The following is a 20,470-nucleotide window of genomic DNA, read 5'->3' on the forward strand; positions in this document are numbered from 1 at the left end:
ATTAATTGTGAAGTTGACTCTGATTGACCAAGGCATTGCCATGAAGGAAGCAATGGGGACATCCAGACTCCGGGAGCCCTCACTGAGATTTCACAAGGCACAAAGCTGGAACATATTCCTTTTGTTTGCGGAGAGTGAGCTCTTCCATGTGAATGGATGAGTTGAGCTCACAACATGGCTGGTTTATACTTCCGAGAAGCAACACACGTATAAGCCGACCAGTTGTTCCCCGAATCGATTGTAATATAAATTGTTGCGATGATTTGAAACTTGGCGTTCTTAACAGTTATCCTGACGGGTGTGATTTTCCCCTCCCAGGATATGACGAGAAGGCAAAATAATTAGTGAGTCGGACGTGGAGAAATACTCATTTTCCCCTCACCATCCGAACCAATGAAGTGCTGTGTAAGAAAGTCCACTGGGGCCTTTATGGACTCGCCAGAAATTAAGGCCGTTAAGTGGCCAATTAACAACTATTTAAGGATATACCTTGCTTGTTCCCTGATTAGACATGCTCCTGGCAGTCAAAAAAAGTGACTGGTTTCCAGACTGGGAAACCATGGCAACCTTCCCACTTAGGTTGTAGCAGACAGGTGACTTTCCTTGGAGGCATTGGAGGGGTGCGCCTTTAACCATCCCCTGTCCCTTCTCTGTCCTGCCTGAACCCTTCTCCCCTCAGACCCCACTCCGCGAGATGCAAAAGAAAACCAATAATCTCCTGAAGACTAGTTCTCTGCTTTTGGGCCGAGAGGCAACCAGCCTTTGAAAACTTCTGGCATGATGGGGCTCTGTTGTCGAAGACTGAGACGCTCACTGGTTGGCCCTTAACAAGCCGGTTGGCAGGTGATTTACCAAGCTCTCTTGGTTAGTCACCAAAATTGCCTGCCCTGTCACTTAGCTGCAAATCAGAGAATCATTCTTGATGCCTCAAGGTGAAACATTTTGGCACTGTGTCTCTCTTTCCAGGAAGAATGTCAGTTTTGTGCTTTGGTGTGGTATTAATACAAGGCCAGAAATGGTCACCAAGCCTCAAATTATCCACGTGATCCTTATTTGGTTGATGCCCTGTTTACCTTTTACTGATCTGAGTATAAATTTTAAAACGTGTTCAAGATAACACTGCTGAGGAGAAATGTCAACTTGTGGTTTAGCCTGCCACCTAGTGTAAAATCTGCAGAATGCAAGCAACTGTGCAACAAAAGACAAATTCCTGAGTTCTCATAGGCAACAAATAATGGCAAATAAATGCTGGCCCAGCCAACAAAGCTCACGTTCTCATGAATGAATTAAACAAAAAGAAAATGGACAGCTGGGGTTAGAGGGGTGTGGGTTTGGTGATAAGGACAAGATCATTTTCTGGCCTGTCCTCTGGTCAAAGCAAACTAATTTCCCCAAACTGCACATTTTCTTAATGATTTTTATTAGAATCAGGGTGGGAATTATTCTGTATAGAGGATTTATTTTGTGATTTTCTTTTTTAATTCTAATATAACATTCACAACATCGTTTGGCCTTTTGTGACTGTTGACCCATGCATTTGGATCAATTACTTCTCCTGCTTCAAACCCCTTTAACTACCGACTGACCATGGCACGATGGCTCAGTGGTTAGCACTGCTGCCTCACAGCGCCAGGGACCCGGGTTCAATTCCAAATCAGGCAACTGTCTGCATGGAGTTTGTACATTCTCCCCGTGTCTGCGTGGATTTCCTCCGGGTGCTCCGGTTTCCTCCCACAGTCCATAGATGTGCAGGTTAGGTGAATTGGCCATGCTAAATTGCCTGTGGTGATAGGTGCATTAGTCAGGAGTAAATGTAGGTTAATGGGTCTGAGTGAGTTGCTCTTCGGAGGGTCGGTGTGGACTTGTTGGGCCGAAAGGCCTGTTTTCACACTGTAGGGAATCTAATATTCAACAGTCTCCAATTAACATCTCATCCCAGCCTTTCAGGGTGAAGAGTTCCAGATTTCCAATTCCCTTTGTGTGGGGGAAAAAATTCTGGGTTCATCTTCAAGGGTAACACTATGTCACTTTCTCTCCATATCTCCATGTCCCATCCTACAAAGTCCTTCTAACATTTAACTGCCTAAATCAGATCAGCAACTTAGTTTAGAGAAGTCGATGGCTAGTGGGACCTGTGGAATAAACAACCACTGTTATCACTTGCATCTTGTGTGTGGGAAGCAGTTAGAACACAGAGAAAAAATATCCTGATGATGTATTGTGTATTCTGCAGAATGCAATGAAGTGTTTTTGAAAGATTGTTTACCTATCATTTGGGAGTAACAACTTTCTGCTAATTCTGTGCAATTACAACACTGATAGTCACAGATTTAAATCCGATGGCGACAACTTGGAAAGTTAAATTTAGTAAATCTGCTCACATGCAGGTGCCAGATAACAATATCTAACAAATAAAAAGCTGTTGAATTGTCCAGGCAGCCTAAATGTGACTAACTGGGTACTTTGTCATTTCATAGAACCATAGGATCCCTACAGTACGGAAAGAGGCCATTCAGCCTATTGAGTCGACACCGACCCTCTGAAGAGCATCCTACCCAGAGACAGCCAACCCCACTTTACCATGACTGATTCACCTAACCTGCACATTCCTGGACCCGACATGGCACTTTGCTATGACCGATCCAGCTAACCTGAGTTTAAAAGTCATGGGTTCAAGATTAGAGATTTAAGCTTATTAAAAGTAAGAGCAGGAGTAGACCATTTGACCCATCTAGCTAATTCTGCCATTCATTTGGCCTCATCTGATTTAAGCCTTAACTCTTCTTTACTATCTGTTTCCCATACCCTTGGCTCCCCCCTCAATCAGAAATCTGCCAAACTCCGCACTGAATGTATTCAAGAACCCAGGCTCTATGTGGAAGAGAATTCTGAAGTCAACTGTCCCTCTGAGAGAAGAGAAAACAAAAGGTCCTGATCTCTGTCTTAAATCAAAGACTATCACGTTAATCTGTCATCCTTAATTCTAAATTTCCCCATGAAACATACTTCCAGCATCGACCTTGTCAGGCCCCCACAGAGTCTTGTATGATTCAATAAGATTGCCTCCCCTCCTTCTAAATTCCATTCAATAAAAACCCAACTCTTTATCCCTTGCTCATTACACAAGGTAAGAAATAGGAATAGGAGTAGGCCGTTTGGCCCCTCAAACCTGCTCCCCAATTCAATAGGATCTCAACTGATGTGACATTCCTCACGTCCACTTTCCTGTTCTTTCCCCAAAACTCTTGAATTTTGATGTACACTCAACAGTTCAACTTTACAGAGAGGCCGTGGTCCCACCCACCAGCTAAAACATCAAGGCTGACCCATTTTGGCTGGCCTGGGAACCCGTGATCGGATGTTATTGTTCCCAGGCAGTAAGTTGCCTGATGTTGTGAGTTTTCTTTCTCCGTTCCCCTCAGAGTGGGAAGAAATCGTTCCTCCAAGTGAAGGACAGATCGCCAAAAGCATGGTTGAAGTGCTAATTATTATCTAGTGCGTACAGGAGGTGAGAAAGTGATAATAGGGCGGAGAGGTTTCGGGAGAGAATATCACAGTTTACGGTCCAAGCAGGAGGCTGGAAGAGCACAGCAAGCCAGTTTACGGTCCAAGCAATGTCTACCAAGGATGGAACTTTATTGCTGGAACAGCACAGCAGGTCAGGCAGCATCTAGGGAACAGAAGATTCGACGTTTCGGGCACATGCCCTTCTTTCCTGAAGAAGGGCATGTGCCCGAAACGTCGAATCTTCTGTTCCCTAGATGCTGCCTGACCTGCTGTGCTGTTCCAGCAATAAAGTTTCAGCTTTGATCTCCAGCGTCTGCAGACCTCACTTTCTCCTCCTACCAAGGATGGAGCAATGGGACGGCAGTGGGATTACAGGAACACAGAATCAGAGAGCTGTGAGAAAAACTGAATGTTTTTACATTGGGGTGTTGTTCAACTGAGTGGGAAGCTTGGCCAGAGTGCACAGTGGTGCTGGGATAATAGGACTTAGTGCAAGTCGGGACCAGGAGAGGAAAGATGTGCATGATATTAAACCTAAGGAAGAATTAGAACCCTGTTTACCAGTCAGGGGTGTACTGGAATAGTCAAGTATAGAAATAACAAAGGAATTATCATACATTTCAGCAGCAGATGAGCTGAGGAAAAGGCAGAATATGATGGTGTGATGGAGGTGGAAGTAGACAGTCTTAATGATATGTGGTTGGAAGCTTATCTCAGGGTAAAATATGACAGCAAAGTTGAAAACATGTTGGTTCAGATTCAGACATACGCCAAAGAGAGCGAGAGAGAATCCATGGTTGGGAAACAAAATCTGCAGCATTTGCTTTCGTCTTTGCAGTATTTAACTGGATGATTTTTCTGCCCATCTGACAGTGGATATCAGACAAGCAACAGTGTAGGAGTTAAGAGGGATGGTTGTAAGATAGACCTGGCTGTTGTCACCCCATATATGTGTGACCAACAAGGAGTGGGGGAGGGTGCAGGTGCCTCAAGATAGATTCCTGGAGGGACACTCAAGTGCAGGGGTAAGAAGAGATATGATTGCAAGTAATACTTTGGATGTGACTAGTTGTATAAGAATTGAACCTGGTGAGTGCAGTCCCATCCAGTATCAGCGTCTTATTTTGTGGTGGATCTTTGCAGTTCACAGTTGACTCCTATGCTTCCTACATTGCAGCATTACTTCATTGGGTGTAACTTATTTTGGGTCATCGCTCAAGGTGCTACAGGGAATTTATGCTCTTATCTCCTTTAACTGCTCACTAATTATTTTAGTAAAGGGTTTCAGCCACTGTTGTGAGCAGTGGCCCACAATACCTGACTCCAATTCCACTCCACCCTTACTGCATCCAGCTGTAGGAACCTGTGTTACTTGGAAGCCTGCAGTCAGCATCATCAAGACCCTGGGGGCTGGCCCAAATTTTCTGATCATGCCAGGGTCGCTACTTTCTTGGGAGAAAGGTCAGGACACTTCTGCCCATGGGGTCATATACTGACGAGTTGAATGACAGGAGTTGTGATGAATATCTGAAATGTTGAATGTTTTATTTCACTTGGATCTGCAGGTAGCTCAGTGCCAGCAGTCTATGCCATACCAGCCAACAGACCTGGATTCCCAAACTACTTCATCCCTTCTCCTTCACCCTACCGCAATCATGCCTGGACCCCGTACGTGGGAGATGGAGAAACACAGGCCCAGTGGGCAGAGAACGTACGTACGCATGCTGAAACTTCCTCCATCACAGCTTAGGCTCAGCCGAACATTGTGTCCCATTGTGGGAGTCGCATTCTCGGAAGTGTGTGAAAGACCTGGAGCAATGTTTCCTGGAATGGGACACAGGGACAAAGGACTCCAGTTATGTGGAGAGCTGAGCATGCTCTCCTTAGGTGGGGTAGATTAAGGAGCCATTATTAGGGAATGTTTAAAGTCTTGCAGCAATGTATAAGGCGAATCAGGGGCTGAGCAGGGAAGTTGACAAAAGAGAAACTTTGTAGTTTTCAAATGAAGTATGTGGCTGGTAAACCAGCCACTGATAAACCAGGTGGTGCCTCTGCCAACTTGCAATGGAAACCTTTCTATGGAGGTGCTTCTGTTATGTGTAAACTCGAATACGGCAATGCTCACCTAGCGAGTCACCCAGCTTCCACACTTTAAAGAAAACCCTACTGCCTGTGACCTAACCCACATTTAAGGTTTGGTCACCCATCACTCCTGTGTTCACTGAGCAACATCGGCTCTGACCTCACTAAAACAGTAATGGAAGTAACCTTGACGACCTGATTCATAATCTTATTCTCGAGTGGTAGGTGGGCAGGAAGTTAGTGTTGAGGTTGGCAGAGAAATGGAGACTATGTTAACCATGCATCAAAATTTGGTTGAACCACACTTCACAGTATAGGTACACGATCCTTTATCCGAAATGCTCGGGACCAACTGGTTTTCGGAATTCGGAATTTTTCGAATTTGGAATAAGTGATAGCTCAACGGTGATATTTAAAAACAAATCTTATCAAACAGCAGACTCTGTGAGTAACAGGGCCTAAGACAGAATTGAGGCCTGCTAGTGCTGGGTCCCCCCCACCACCACCCTACGTCACATCTGAGTGACACACATCGAGTGGGTGTGGAATTGGGTTAACTGTTTACACACCAAACAACCTTGTTGATGAGATAAAAGCTTCACAAAAAAACCTTAGGATTTTGGAGCTTTTTGGATTTCGGGATTTCGGATAAAAGGTTGTTTACCTGTACTGTGAACAATTCTGATTACTGTATTACATAGAAATATAGAAAATAGGAGCAGGAGTAGATCATTTGGTACTTTTGACCCTGATGCATGATTCACTATGATCATGGCTGATCATCCAACTCGATACCCTGTACTGCTTCCTCTCCATGCACTTTAATCCCTTTCAAACTATACTTGAGTCCTTCTTGAAATCATTCAATGTTTTGGTCTCATCCACTTTCCTGTGGCAGAGAATTCCATAGGCTTACCACTCTATGAGTGAAGAAATTTCTCCTCACCTCAGTCTAACATGGCCTACCTTTTACACTTTATGCTGCGACCCTGGTTCTGAACATTCCTCCAGCGTTTATCCCATCTCGTCCTGTTAGAATTTTGTAGGTTTCACAAAAGATTGCGCAAGCGATGTAGGATCATTGGAGAAGAATGAAAGAGTCATTCACGGAAACAGACCCTTCAGTCTAACTAGAATATGCCAAACAGATATCCTAATCTAATCTAGTCCCATTTGCCAGAAGTTGGCCCATATCCCTCTAAACCAATCCTATTCATATACCCATCCAGATGCCTTTTAAATGCTGTAATTGTACTAGCCTCCTCCACTTCCTCTGGCAACTCATTCCATGCATGCGCCACCCCCTGCATGAAAACGTTGCCCCTTAGGTCTCTTTTATATCTTTCCCGTCTCACCCTAAACCTATACCCTCTAGTTCTGGACTCCCCCACCCCAGAGAAAAGACATTGTCTATTTATCCTATCCATGCCCCTCGTAATTTTATAAACTTCTATGAAGTCACCCCTTCATGCTCTAGAGAAAACAACCCCAGCCTATTCAACAGCTCCCTATAGCTCAAATCCTCCAACCCTGGCAACATCCTTGTAAATCTTTTCTGAACCCTTTCAATTATATTAGAACTGAGAAATTATAACAATGAGAATAGGCTGAATAAGCTGAGCAACACCAGATCTTTAAGTTTACGAAGGGGTTTGATTGGGTAGACTTAGAGAAAATGTTTCTCTTTGTGATGGAGACGAGAACCTGGAAGCTGGGAAATTCACTAGGTGAGGCTCGGAGTAATCAAGACGACCTTAAATATAAAGCAGAGACTAGTAAATCCATTGGGAATTTAGGAGAAAATTCTTTGCCCAGACAGTAATGAGAATCTGAGTCGAGAGTGTGGTGCTGGAATAGCACAGCAGGTCAGGCAGCATCCGAGGAGCAGGAGAGTCAACGTTTTGGGCAAAAGCCCTTCATCAGGACGTTTTGCCTGAAACGTTGATTCTCCTACTCCTTGGATGCTGCCTGACCTGTGCTTTTCCAGCACCACTCACCCGACTCTAATCTCCAGTACCTGTAGTCCTCACTTTTGCCTAGTAATGAGAATCTCGCTATCAGAAGGTGTTCTTGAGCTAATAGCACTGGGGAACCTGGATAGACATGAGGGAGAAAGGGAATAGAAGGACCTGCCCTTAGGCAAGATGAAATAGTGTCAGAAGATCCTCATGTGGAGCTAAAGGACCACTTGAACCAATTAGGCTGAATGGCTTCTTTCTGCACTATAAATAGATGATATTTTCCAACTTTTTCTCCCGTTGCCCTACAATTCTGGGTTTGAGAAGTGATGGATTCCTCCCAGAGATTGATTGATTTACTATTTGAGTTCGAACAGTGGGCCCCAAGCTCTGGCTCAGCACAGCATGAGTCCAGTTGCTTCCTGCCTGCAGTGATACTGCTGGCTACAGAGGTTTCACAATGGATCGTCAGACAAAGGCTCAAATCTAGCACCCATCTTTCCTCCACTCCCTCAGAGGTTGCCTTGGAAGGGATAGAGTCCAGCAGAGCCTCAGCCTAAATTCTGAGCATCTTCAAATGTCCCCCCTCATCATCACATGCCTCCTATGCCCTTACCTGACTCTTCTTCCAAACCAAGTAGGAGTAGATGTTTCGGTCCCTTTTTGTTGGCATGGCAGTGCTATGTTTGATGTTTGTTTTTGTATCTGACATAAGAAATAGGAGCAGGCCCCACTGGGCCCCTGATGCCTGCTCAGTCACTCAGTAAGATAATGGCCAATCTTCTACCTCAACTTCACTTTACTCAGCTATTTCCTCATTCCATCAATGACCAACGCTCTCTCCATCTCAGACCTGAATATACTCAGCAACTGAGCACCTACAGCTTTCTGGGCTGAGAAATTCTATGGATTGACAAACTTGTGAGTTATAAATTTCTCCTCATGTTAATCCTCAATGACTAACCCCTTATCCTGAGATCATGGCCCCTATTTCCCTACCCTCCAGCCAGCTTCTCAGCATTTATTCTGTCAGAGTCTTTTAAGGATTCCATATCTTCCCAATGAAATCTTTCATTCCTCAAATGAGAAGGTAGACCCATTTGACTCACTTTCTCCTCATAGAACCACCCTCTCACCACAGGGTTCTATCTGGTGAACCTTTATTGTACCTCGTGTAAGACAAGATGATTATAGGATTATTTCAGTCTAACTGTAACCTAAATTGTGTTGAATGATCAACTCTGTTGCTCTTCAGGTAACGCTCCCTGGATACGTTGAGGCCTTTTCACATGCTCGGTATCCACACAGCTCTCCCCATCGGCAATACAGTCAGACGCAACCTTCGAATCCACCTCGGTGTATTGAGCAAGCTCAGACTCCGTCCACCGCTGCATCTCAGCAGAGTTTGACAGAGAATGAGTCCTCCGAAACCTCCTACACCAACATCTCCACCGCTGCTTTGGTCAAGGCCATCAGGGAGGAGGTTGCAAAGCTGGCCAAGAAACAGACTGGCATGTTTGAATTCCAGGTTTAGCGGCACTCTGCAGTGTTATCCCCTGAAGAGCCTGGACAACATAGCTTCCCACGGGAGCCAGAGCAGCGATGGAATTTCTAGTTTGTTGGATTGAATTAACCTCAACGAGTACAAATGTCATTAGCCTCTGGATGGAACTAACAACAAAAAAAAAATCATCTTGCGGATTCGGGCCAATTGTTTCAAGCCATGAAAAGTGGATCAATCAGATCATTCGACTGCTTCCCCAATGGAATGCATCTGAAAATGCGCCATCATACATCGTGTCTTATTCTAGTAATGTCATTGAGTGTAATGTTTAGCACAAGACTACTATATTGGTGGAGGTGGGAGGACTTTGACTGACCCCTGTGTATTTTATATGAGGTAGTCAATGCATATATTGAAAACAGATGTGCAAAAAAACAGACTTGTCAAAGGAAAAAAAGCGACAATAGGTGAGGAAGCTCAACTGCAGACTATTGCTGTACATTCCCTGCAGCACCCTCCACCGGAAAACTTCAGGCATCAGCTGACAAGAAAAGCAGAACGGGCACAGGAATTGTAAGATGCGAGTGATTTATGATAACCAGCAATTACATGCAGCTCCTAATCCAATCACGTGGAAACCTGGTACTCAATGGTTGTAAGCTTCAATCCGAATAGAGTACAATGATACAATTCCTCTCTCTACCCGAGCAAACAAGCGTTCTGATGATCATCACACTCTCCATTGACGGACCACTTAGTGATACAGGATCAGTCCATTTACCATCCTTGGCAGTTGGGATATGGACTGTTCCCTACTATCGAGCAAAATCTGTATTTTCCACTGGCAGTTGGACAAGTTTGAATTCTAACTTGCATTTATATATTGATCGTGTCTTAAATGATGGAGTCAGCACTCTGATCTGTGAAATCCTGGATGTTACTCTTGTGTAAATGATTCCAAATAAACCCTGACATGGTACTGAAGTTTAACCATTCCCATTACATCATAGAATGGAACTCCAGATTTCTTCTTATCGTTGGTGTCCAGTGGTGTTGCTTGAAGGCCATTATGAATATTGAATGCTTTGAAAGTAGTTTGAACTTTATTACAGTATTAGAGTTATGGAGCGAAGGCAGAGAAATCAATATGGTCTAATCAGACACAGTTTAATTGAACTAGGTAAAAACAAGGAATTGAATGCTGGAATAAGCTTGAAAACCCGAGTGACTTCCTCCTGTTGCAAAAGTGTTATGTTAATATTAACTGCAAGTTTGAACTTTGAACATTTTACATGAATAGAACTCAAAACATTAAATTGCAGTCTTTAAATCCTCTTCCTGGTAAGTTGTATTGAATGTCTTATATATGAATGTCACCAGCCTCTGCTCCCCATGAGGAGTTAATCTTTCAGAAAGTGCAGATTCAAAGATGATCTGTAGCATGAACACTCTATGGAATGAGTCTTGTTGTAAATATGATGGGTTGAGGGTAGGAGGCTGTGTGAGAGGGTCAAGGAATGAACCTGCCTTCTCCCTTTGATTAACACTTTGAACCTTTGTATTACCTCTGCCATAATCAATGGGATATATTAATCTCCTCAAGGGATGAAAGAGCAACATTGGGTTTAACAGCACTTGGTTTGAATTCTTCATAACCTGTTCTGTTCACAGTGGTTTGATAATTAACAAAATGGGAATCTACCGTGGCTAAGTCTTTGCCTTTCACTATGCCTTTATCAATCTTACATGAGGCAGATAACTTAAAGAGACATCTAAATTACTGTTGACTGCAAAGACAGAGGTGCTGATGTTTTGCTGCTCCATCTGGAGGTTAGTGAGTAGCTGAAGTTCTAACCTTTGAGTGTATCCACGATCATTGAGACTGAACATGTATTATGCCACAGGATACAGAACATGGTTAATGAGCAAATCTGGCAAACACTATGGATTCTGACATTTGGGCGCATTGCTGATTTTACTCACCAAGTGGGACATTACCTGGTCTGAGATGAACCCTCATTTTATCCCATCAACAATGATTACCTTAGTAGAGATTACAATGCTGCAGGGTACAAAACCAGTTTGTACCTGATTCCAATGGTCTCCCAGGGGCTGAAGTAAATTAAACTTGCACAAGTCCTCCCCATTCCAGTTAATTGACATGAAATCCATTGTCTGGTTCTAACTATAGGCTTTTGATGTTGGGAGTATTTCATTGTTCTGCCAATATCATACTCAATGTTAACAATGAGTAATATCAGACAAACCACACCGAAGTGATAGATGAATGTAATCAGTGTGATTTAGGTTATTACTCTGAAGTGACACATTCAGTACAACTTACCAACAATTTCCTTTCTTGGGCCTTTGTACAAATGTTTGCACAATGTTAATATGATCCCAGGACATAATGATCAAAGATGATCATTGATCCTTCATGTTCTCTCGCTAAACCAAGTCCTGGATCCTGAAGATTATTGTTTGACTTACATACTTGTGTGTCGGAACTCAATACAAGCCAATATTCTGTTTCTGTGCCAATGAAATTTTTGTTTATTTTTTACTTGGATTTAAATAATAAGAACTGTGCGATAAGTGCTAAGTGCATAAGCTGTGAGTGTGTAAATGTGCCAAGTCAATCCAGTCAGTGCAAAGGAGTTAAATGGTAAGTCTCATTGGACAAACTGGTTTCCATTTTTCAATGAATACCTGTTTTTCTGCTTACTCTATAACTTGTTATTCTTTCGAGAATTGAAGACATTCTGTAACTTTTGAGTGGCTTTTTTATTCTCTAGAATGACTGATCAGCTGTTTGGCAAAATTCTGGAAAGGGACACATTCAGTTTTGCTGTTCCCCATGTTTGCTGTGCGCATCTGTATTCTGAGCATCAGTTTGAAGAGTAATTGGAAAAGGAAATATCTCCTTTAGCATTGTTTATGACTGAAATTTGACTGAAAACCCTATTAAGCACATCTCATAAAAAGTATAGCAATGCAAATGTTCCTTCCTATTAATGAAAATGAAGGTTTTATTTTAAAAATTTGAAAAGATTGATCAATGCAAAAAATTTAAATTCATCAATTTGTGTAATTACCCATGCATTCTGTTTCTGCCTAAAGGTCAGCAGAAAGGTCACAGTTAACAGTCAGTACTTTTACTATTAATTGCTGCTAGGTGTCAAGCATGGGCAAGAAGTCACTGAAGCCTACAATGCATCAAGTCTGCAACAGTCAATAACCATCCAACTATCCCAATTCCATTTTCCAGCACATCGCACATAGCATTGTGTACCTTGGCATCATAAGTCTACATTTAAATTCTTCTTAAATGTTATGAAGATTGCTGCCAGCACTATCCTCACAGGCAGTGAGTTCCAGATTCCCACCGCCCCGAATGAAAATAAGATTCATCCCCCCCCCCCAAACCGCCCTGGGTGGCTCAGTGCCAGAGACCCGGGTTCGATTCCAGCCTTGGGTGACTCTCTGTGTGGAGTTTGCACATTCTCCCCGTTTCAGCGTGGGTTTCTTCTGGGTGCTCCAGTTTCCTCCCAGACTCCCAAAAGATGTGCAGGTAAGACTGATTGATCATGGTAAATTGTCCATGGATGTGCAGGCGAGGTTAATTAGCCATGGGGAAATGTGAGGTTAGGGAGACAGGGTACGAGTTGGAAATGGGTGGGATGCTTTTTGGAGGTTTGGTGTGGACTCGATGGGCTGAATGGCCTGCTTCCACACTGTAGAGATTCTGTGTTGGTTCTATGATGTCCTGTCTCCTGGTCATTGACTCCTTCACCAAGGGGAAAAGTTTTTTTCCTGTCTACCCTCTCAATATATCTATCCTCCTCTCCCCACTCAGCTCCAAAGGATCAGCTCCCCCAGTCTATCCAAACTCTCACCATAACTAAATTCTATAGCCTCGTCAGCATCCAGCTAAATTTCCTCTGTGCCCTCTCCAGTGCAATCTTGTGTTTCCTATAATGCAGATTTCTCATGTGGAACTGCACACTGTACTCAGGTTGTGGCCTAGCCAATCCAGCATAACCTCCCTGCTTTTAAACTCTATGCGATACTTGCCTTTATTAGATGAGGCATATGCAACCTTAACCACTTCATTTGGTCTGTTCCTTAAGGGACAGGTGAACATGCACACCAATGTCCCTCTGATTTTGTGCTTCTCAGGGTCCTAATTTTCATCATTTATTCTCTTTCCATATTTGACCTGCATAAGCACATCACTTCACACTTACTTGGATTGAACTGCATTTTCCACTGATCAGCCCATCTGGCCAGCCCCTCTATATACTTCTATAATCTAAGGTTATCCTCCTCACTGTTTACTGTCAATTTTTATATCATCGGTGAACTTAGTGATCAACCCCCTTATATTCAAGTCTAATTCATTTATGTAAACCAGAAACAGCAAGGGCTTCAACACTGACTACTACAGAACTCCACTGGACACAGGCTTCCAATCACAAAACCACCCTATGACCCTCATCCTCTGCTTCTTGCCACTCAGCCAATTCTGGATTGAGTCGCCAAATTTCTTTGGATTTCGTGGGCTCTTACCTTTGCATCAGCCTGTGTGGAACCTTATCAAAAGCCTTACTGAAGTCCAAGTAGACTATGGCAAATGCATTGCCCTCATTTGCATATGGTTATATTTTTGAAAAATGAAATCAAGTTGGTCAGAAATGGCCTCCCTTTAACAAACCAAGCTGACTGTTCTTGATTAATCCCTACTTCTCCAAGTGCAGAATAATTTTGTCTCCCAGAATTGCTTCCAATAGTTTCTCCACCATTGAGGTTAGACTGACTTGCCTGTAGTTTTTTTGGTTTATCCTTTACTCCCTTCTTGAATAAAGATACCACATTGGTGCTCCTTCAGTCTACTAGAACCTCTCCTGTGGCCAGAAAGGAATTGAAAACTATTTGCAGCCACTACGTTTTCCTTCCTTGCTTTACTTAACAACCTGGGATATATTTCACTCAACCTTGGGGATTTATCTAACTTTATGCCTGCCAGAACCTCCTCTCTGTCAATGCTAATTTATTTAAGTATATCACAGTCCTTCTCCCTGACTTATATATCTACATCGTTCCTCTCACTAGTGAGCACTGACACAAAATATTCATCCTCTTCCTCCACGCACACATTGCCACAGTGATCTTCTTCTATCATGCATCATCTAAGTAGAAAGATTGTGAGTTCAAGTTCCATTCCAGACATTAGTTCATGTCATCCAGACTGATCCTAATAGTGCATCAGTGTAGTGCTGAGGGAATGCTACATTGTCAGAGGTGCCAAGTTTCAGATGAGGCATTAAACTGAGGCTTCATATGAGCAAGGAACATGAGTAGACCACATGGGCCTCCTCCACCATTCAATAAGATTGTGGCTGATCTGATTTTTACCTTTAACTCTACAATCCTGCATATCTTGATAAATTTTCCTCCCTTTGGTAATCAAGAATCTATCTACCTCTGCCTTGCACACATTTAAAGATTCTGCGTTGTCTTTTGAGGAAAGGAATTCTAAAGCTTCTTAACCCTCTGTTTTTCACCTCACCTTCTTAAATGCGGAGCCCCTTATTTAAAACTACAACCCCTTGTTTAAATTCTCCCACAAAAGGTTATTCACCCACAAGAGGTCATCCTTTCCATTTGTACACAGTTAAGTCTTGTCAGGATCTTATTTGTTTCCATTATTCACCTCTGTCAGTTTAAAACTCCACAGCAGTACAGACCTAGCCTGTCTATCATTTCTGCATAAGGCAATCCACTTAGTCCAGGTATTAGTCACGTAAACCTTCTTGAAACTGTTTCCAATGCATTAAGCATGGTGAGCAGTATTATATACAGTACACCAGGAAACAATATCACTAATGCCCCATGTAACTGAAGCACAGCCTTCCTAATTATTTGTTGTACTTTGAACATAACCTTCTGCAGTTCACGCACTAAGGTAACAAATCCCTCTGCATCTCAGAGCTCTACAATCTCTCATCATTTGGGTCATTTTAAAAAATTATTTCTACCAAAATGGACCATTTCATACTTTGTCACATCATCCTGCATTTGCCAGATCTTTTCCTACTCCCTTAGGGTGCTATAAAAGGATACAGATAAGTTCTGTCCTTTTCACAATTCAGCTTCCCACTTCCCTTTGTGTTGTCACAGCAAATTTAGTTGCCATGCCTTTTAACCCTTCATTCAAATCATTTGTATAAGAAGCGAAGTGTTGAGTTCCCAACAGTGACCACTGTGCACACCACTGCCAACCTGAAACGACCCATTGATTCTTACTCGCTGCTTTGTTAGCCAGCCAGTCCTCTATCTGTGTTAGTATGTTATCTCCAACACAATGAGATTTTAATCCTTGCAGTTATCTTTGATGCGGCCCTGCCAAAAGCCTTCTGGGAATCTAAATATATTACATATATTGGTTCCCCTTTATCCACTGTACAAGTTCTTCAAAGAGCTCCAAAAATTAACATGATTAATCAGTCACATGATTTCCCTTTGACAACACCACATTGTTTCTGCGAGATTACCTATAACCTATCCAAGTGTCCTGTGTATTCAGTAGTAGTTTCTAACATTTTTTTTCTTTATGACAGAAATTGAGTTGACTGGCCTGGGATTTCCTGCTTTCTATGTACCTGAATGTAATGAATTATGGAATATTAAAACCAATGCATCAATTATCAATATAGCCATTTATTTTAAGACTCCAGGATTAAATTGATCAGAACATGAAGACTTGTACAGTCACAGTTCCAACAGTTTGCTCAGGACCACCTCCATGGTAATTTTAATTTTCTTGAGATCTTCCCTCCCTTCTAATTCCTGATTTATAGCTGTTTGTGGGATGCTACTTGTATCATCACTAATGAAGATTGACACAAAATATCTGTTCATTTTATCTGCTATCTTTATATCCTCCATTACTGATTCTCCAGACTCCCTTTCCATTAGGAGAAAGTGAGGACTGCAGATGCTGGAGATCAGAGCTTAAAAATGTGTTGCTGGAAAAGTGCAGCAGGTCAGGCAACATCAAAGGAACGTTTCAGGCATAAGCCCTTCCTCAGGAATGAGCGGGGTGTGCCAAGCAGACTAAGATAAAAGATAGGGAGGAGGGACTTAGGGGAGGGGCGTTGGGAATACGATAGGTGGAAGGAGGTTAAGGTGAGGGTGATAGGCCGGAGAGGGGGTGGAGGCGGAGAGGTCGGGAAGATTGCAGGTCAAGAAGGCGGTGCTGAGTCTGAGGCTTGGGACTGAGAAAAGGTGGGGGGAGGGGAAATAAGAAAGCTGGAGAAATCTGCATTCATCCCTTGTGGTTGGAGGGTTCCTAGGTGGAAGATGAGGCGCTCTTCGTCCAGGCGTTGTGTTGCCATGGTCTGGCGATGGAGGAGGCCAAGGACCTGCATGTCCTTGGCAGAGTGGGAGGGGGAGTTAAACGGTTCAGACACGGGGCAGTTGGGTTGGTTGGTGCGGGTGTCCCAGAGGTGTTCTCTGAAACGTTCCGCAAGTAGGCAGCCTGTCTCCCCAATGTATAGGACGCTAGACTACTGCTTATCATCTTGATTCTTCCAGGTTAAAATCCCCTTATTTGTCCCTTATGTGGACAAGAAAGATCCCATGGCACTATCTAAATGAAGAGCATTGTGTCTTGGCTGATGCTCATTAGAATAGATTATCCATCCATTGTCACATTGCTGTTGTGCTGTGCACTGAGTAACTGCCATGTTCCCAATATTACAGCAGAAACGACACTTCAAAAGTATCTAATTGACTTTGCAACATCCTGGAGTTGCGATAAGCTCTTTATAAATGCAAGTCCTCCTTAAGTTGATGGTGATTACAGTGTTAATTAAGTTTTAAAAGACCTAACAGTATCTATTTGCATTATGAGCAGCCAAACACCAATAGCTTATTGCAGCATTTATCAGTACAATAATTTAGAGCAGACATTAGTTCATCTGGAAAATGATTTGGAATACGATGTTGGAATAACAAGCAGAGTACTGCAATGTCAGTGCAATAAGCATGAATCCACTGACTTCATTTATGATTACATTCAGGTTGATATACAAACAGCATCTCATAAACTGGGAAAGCCAATTCCATTTAATTTATTAATTTTGTCCATTTTGTGAATATAGAAGTGCATTTCACAGAGTTGCAACTATGCACAGTGGTGGAGGGAGTATATATTTAAGGTGGTCGAAGAAGTGCGAATCAAGCTAACTCCTTTGTCTTGGACAGTATTGATGTCCTGGAGTGCTGTTGGAGCACACTCATTCAGGTAAATGGAAAGTATTCCGCCACACTTCTGACTTGTGCTTTGCAGATGTTGAAAAGACTTGAGATAAGAGGTGAGTTAGTCATCCCAAATTACTAGCCTCTGACCTGCACTTCAAGATCCTTTTGGGACATTATGAACGAATGAAAGGTACTGTACAAATGCATTTAATTATTAGTAGTACATAGTGAAATATCCATGTTTGGATATTGGTGCAATGTTAACTGCTAATATTTCAGTTTGCTTCTGTCATTAAACAGAGAACACTCCTTTTGAGCTCAAAATTACTTCACAAACTAAAACTAGGAAAGGTATCAGCAGGCTAGGGCAAACAATGCTCTCTTTGTAATGTGGACATTATTGCAAAGTGATTCTTTTTCTAGCTAACATTCCAGACTCTGAGAAGATTTAGCTCAAAGGTCTGTACTCCATTTTCTGTTCTATCATGCAGTAATGGACAAGATAATATCTTGTGAGCTATCAATTTATATTGGGAATAGTCATTTCGAGCATAATGCGTTTCAAGTGCAAGCATTTCCATGCATTGTTCTTCCAGATGTTTACATCTCAAAATCCAAATTACTGATTGGTGATCCTGACAATCAGTTTTGAAAGAGATATTCTTATTAGTTACAATAAAGCAAATGATAATGGGGTTCATTCACAACTGCCAAATAGAAATTGTATTGACTGTCAACCAGGAAATGGGAATCGTTTGCTTTCACTGTATCTACAGCTAGCAAAAGATTTGTGTCGTCCAGAACTGCTTCTCTGAACTTGGAAGGAATGCAAAGAAGAAAAATAACTTGTGTACAAAATTAATTATTTTATTTGCAGATAATGCACACACTTCTATCTTGAGAAAATAATTTTAAGCATTTTCTTTTTATCATGAAGGAGACTTTGTTTGAATTGGAGGGGAATCCATGTACAGCAAGAATTACCTGATTAAAAAATTGTAAATGCTAATGAATGATGTTTATGTAAAATTAAATCCGTTCTCATTTTACAAAACAAAAATATGACTGATTAGGTATGTAATAAAGAGCTCTCAATGATTTCAAAGAATTGGCTCGCATTTTTATGATAGAGATTGTGCAGCCCATGTTGCAATCAAGTTTTATTTCTGTTTAGAATTCCTCCATGTGAACTTCAATTTGATTTTTGTGACATTTTTGGGGCACTTTGCAATATCAGATTTTCTCCCCGAAAGGTTTCTCCTTCAGTCAGTTTGGTCAAAACTCAGATTTTGGAGCGGTGTCATGTGATGTTTAGTATTTTTACTTTCCATGCAAGGAAGAAGTGACAGAGTCATAGAGTCCCTCAGCACAGAGACAGGCCCTTTGGCCCAAGTCGATCCATGCCGACCAAAATGTTCACTCACGCTAACCCCATTTCCCTGCACTTGGCCCATATCCTTCTAATCCTTTTTTATCCATGTATTTGTCCAAATGCCTTTTAAATGTTGTTAATGTACCTGCCTCAACCACTTCCACTGGCAGCACATTCCATAAGCTTACCACCCTCTGTGTAAAAACGTTGACCCACAGATTCCCTTTTTGTTCTTCCCCTCTAACCTTAAACTGATGCCCTCTAGTACTGGATTCCCAAACCCCAGGGAAAAGATTGAGTGCATTCACCCTATTCATGCCTCTCATGATCTTAGAACATAGAACATTACAGCATTGTACAGGCCCTTTGGCCCTCGGTGTTGCGCCGACCTGCGAAGCCAGTCTGAAGCCCATCTAACCTACACTTACATTCTCGTCCATATGCCTATCCAATGACCATTTATAAACCCTTAAAGTTGGCAAGTCTACGACTGTTGCAGGCAGTGCATTCCACACCCCTACTATCTCTGAGTAAAGAAACTACCTCTGACATCAGTCCTATATCCATTACCCCTCAATTTAAAGCTATGCCCCCTTGTGCTAGCCATTACCATCTGGGAGAAAAGGCTCTCACTGTCCACCCTATCTAACCCTCTGTTTATCTTATATGTTTCAATTAAGTCACCTCTCAACCTTCTTCTCCCTAACAAAAACAGCCTCAAGTCTCTCAGCCTTTCTTCATAAGAATTTCCTTCCATACCAGGCAATATCCCGGTAAGTCTCCTCTGAACCCTTTCCAAAGCTTCCACATCCTTCCTATAATGCAGTGACCAGAATTGTACGCAATACTCCCAGTGCAGCCGCACCAGAGTTTTGCACAGCTGCACATCTTATTGCAGTTCTGTACATCTTATACACCTCTATAAAATCCCCCCCTCAGTCTCCTAAGCTCTAAGAAAAACGTCCTAGCTTGTCAACTTCTCCCTCTAACTCAGACTATTGAGTCCTGGCAACTTCCTTGTAAATTTCTTCTGCACTCTTTCCAGTTTAATAAAATCTTTCGTATAGCAAAGTGACCAGAACTGAACACAATACTCCAAGTGTGGCCTCATCAACGTCCTGTACAACTGCAACACAACTTCCCAACTTCTATATTTTATGCCCTGACTGATGAAGGCCGGTGTGCCAAAAGCCGCCTTTACTGCCCTGTCTACCTGTGACTCCACTTTCAGAGAACTGTGAACCTGAACTCCAAGGTCCCCCTGTTCCACTACACTCCTTAAGGCGCTTTCATTCACCATAAAACTCCTACCTTGTTTTCACTTTCCAAAATGCAAGACCACACTTACCTGTATTAAACTCCATTTGCCATTTCTCGGCTACTTCCCCAGCTGATAAAGGTCCTGCCGCACTTTCTGATAACCTTCCTCACTGTCCACGATATCGCCTATTTTAGTGTCATCTGCAGACTTACTAATCATGCCTTGTACATTCTCATTCAAATCATTGATATAGATAACAAACAGTAATAGGCCCAGCACTGACCCCTGAAGCACTTCACTAATCATCTCTCTGTGAGAAGAGAATAGCCCTACAGTCTGGTGGGATGATGGTGATGAATATTTTGAGCCCAGGGAGAGCTAAAACAACTGTCAAGCTAGAGAGGGAGAATAATGGAATTTGGACTCGAGGTGAACGGCCTTCTGCACTACAACTGTTGATAGTCCAAGTGAAATATCTCCACTGCTTCATACAGTAGAAGCCGTCAGAATGAATTAATACT

General features: G+C 42.4%; 1 protein-coding gene across 4 annotated transcripts in view; it reads left to right on the top strand.

The window, feature by feature from the left end:
- The window catches only part of LOC122557711 (UPF0606 protein KIAA1549L-like), a 274,642-nt gene extending 256,204 nt beyond the window's left edge, over positions 1–18,438 (top strand). For all 4 annotated transcript variants that reach the window (XM_087996374.1, XM_087996375.1, XM_043705602.2 and 1 more), the window contains 2 exons: positions 5,073–5,218; positions 8,803–18,438. In XM_087996374.1, the coding sequence (XP_087852500.1) occupies positions 5,073–5,218; positions 8,803–9,081 (425 nt within the window). In that variant the 3' untranslated portion in view covers positions 9,082–18,438. The remainder of the gene's footprint in view (positions 1–5,072; positions 5,219–8,802) is intronic.
- Positions 18,439–20,470: the final 2,032 nt, after the last annotated feature.

The sequence above is a fragment of the Chiloscyllium plagiosum genome, unplaced genomic scaffold (assembly GCF_037043375.1).
Source record: "Chiloscyllium plagiosum isolate Xiang-an unplaced genomic scaffold, Cpla_swu_hap1 HiC_scaffold_18, whole genome shotgun sequence".
NCBI classification, from domain to species: Eukaryota; Metazoa; Chordata; class Chondrichthyes; order Orectolobiformes; family Hemiscylliidae; genus Chiloscyllium; species Chiloscyllium plagiosum.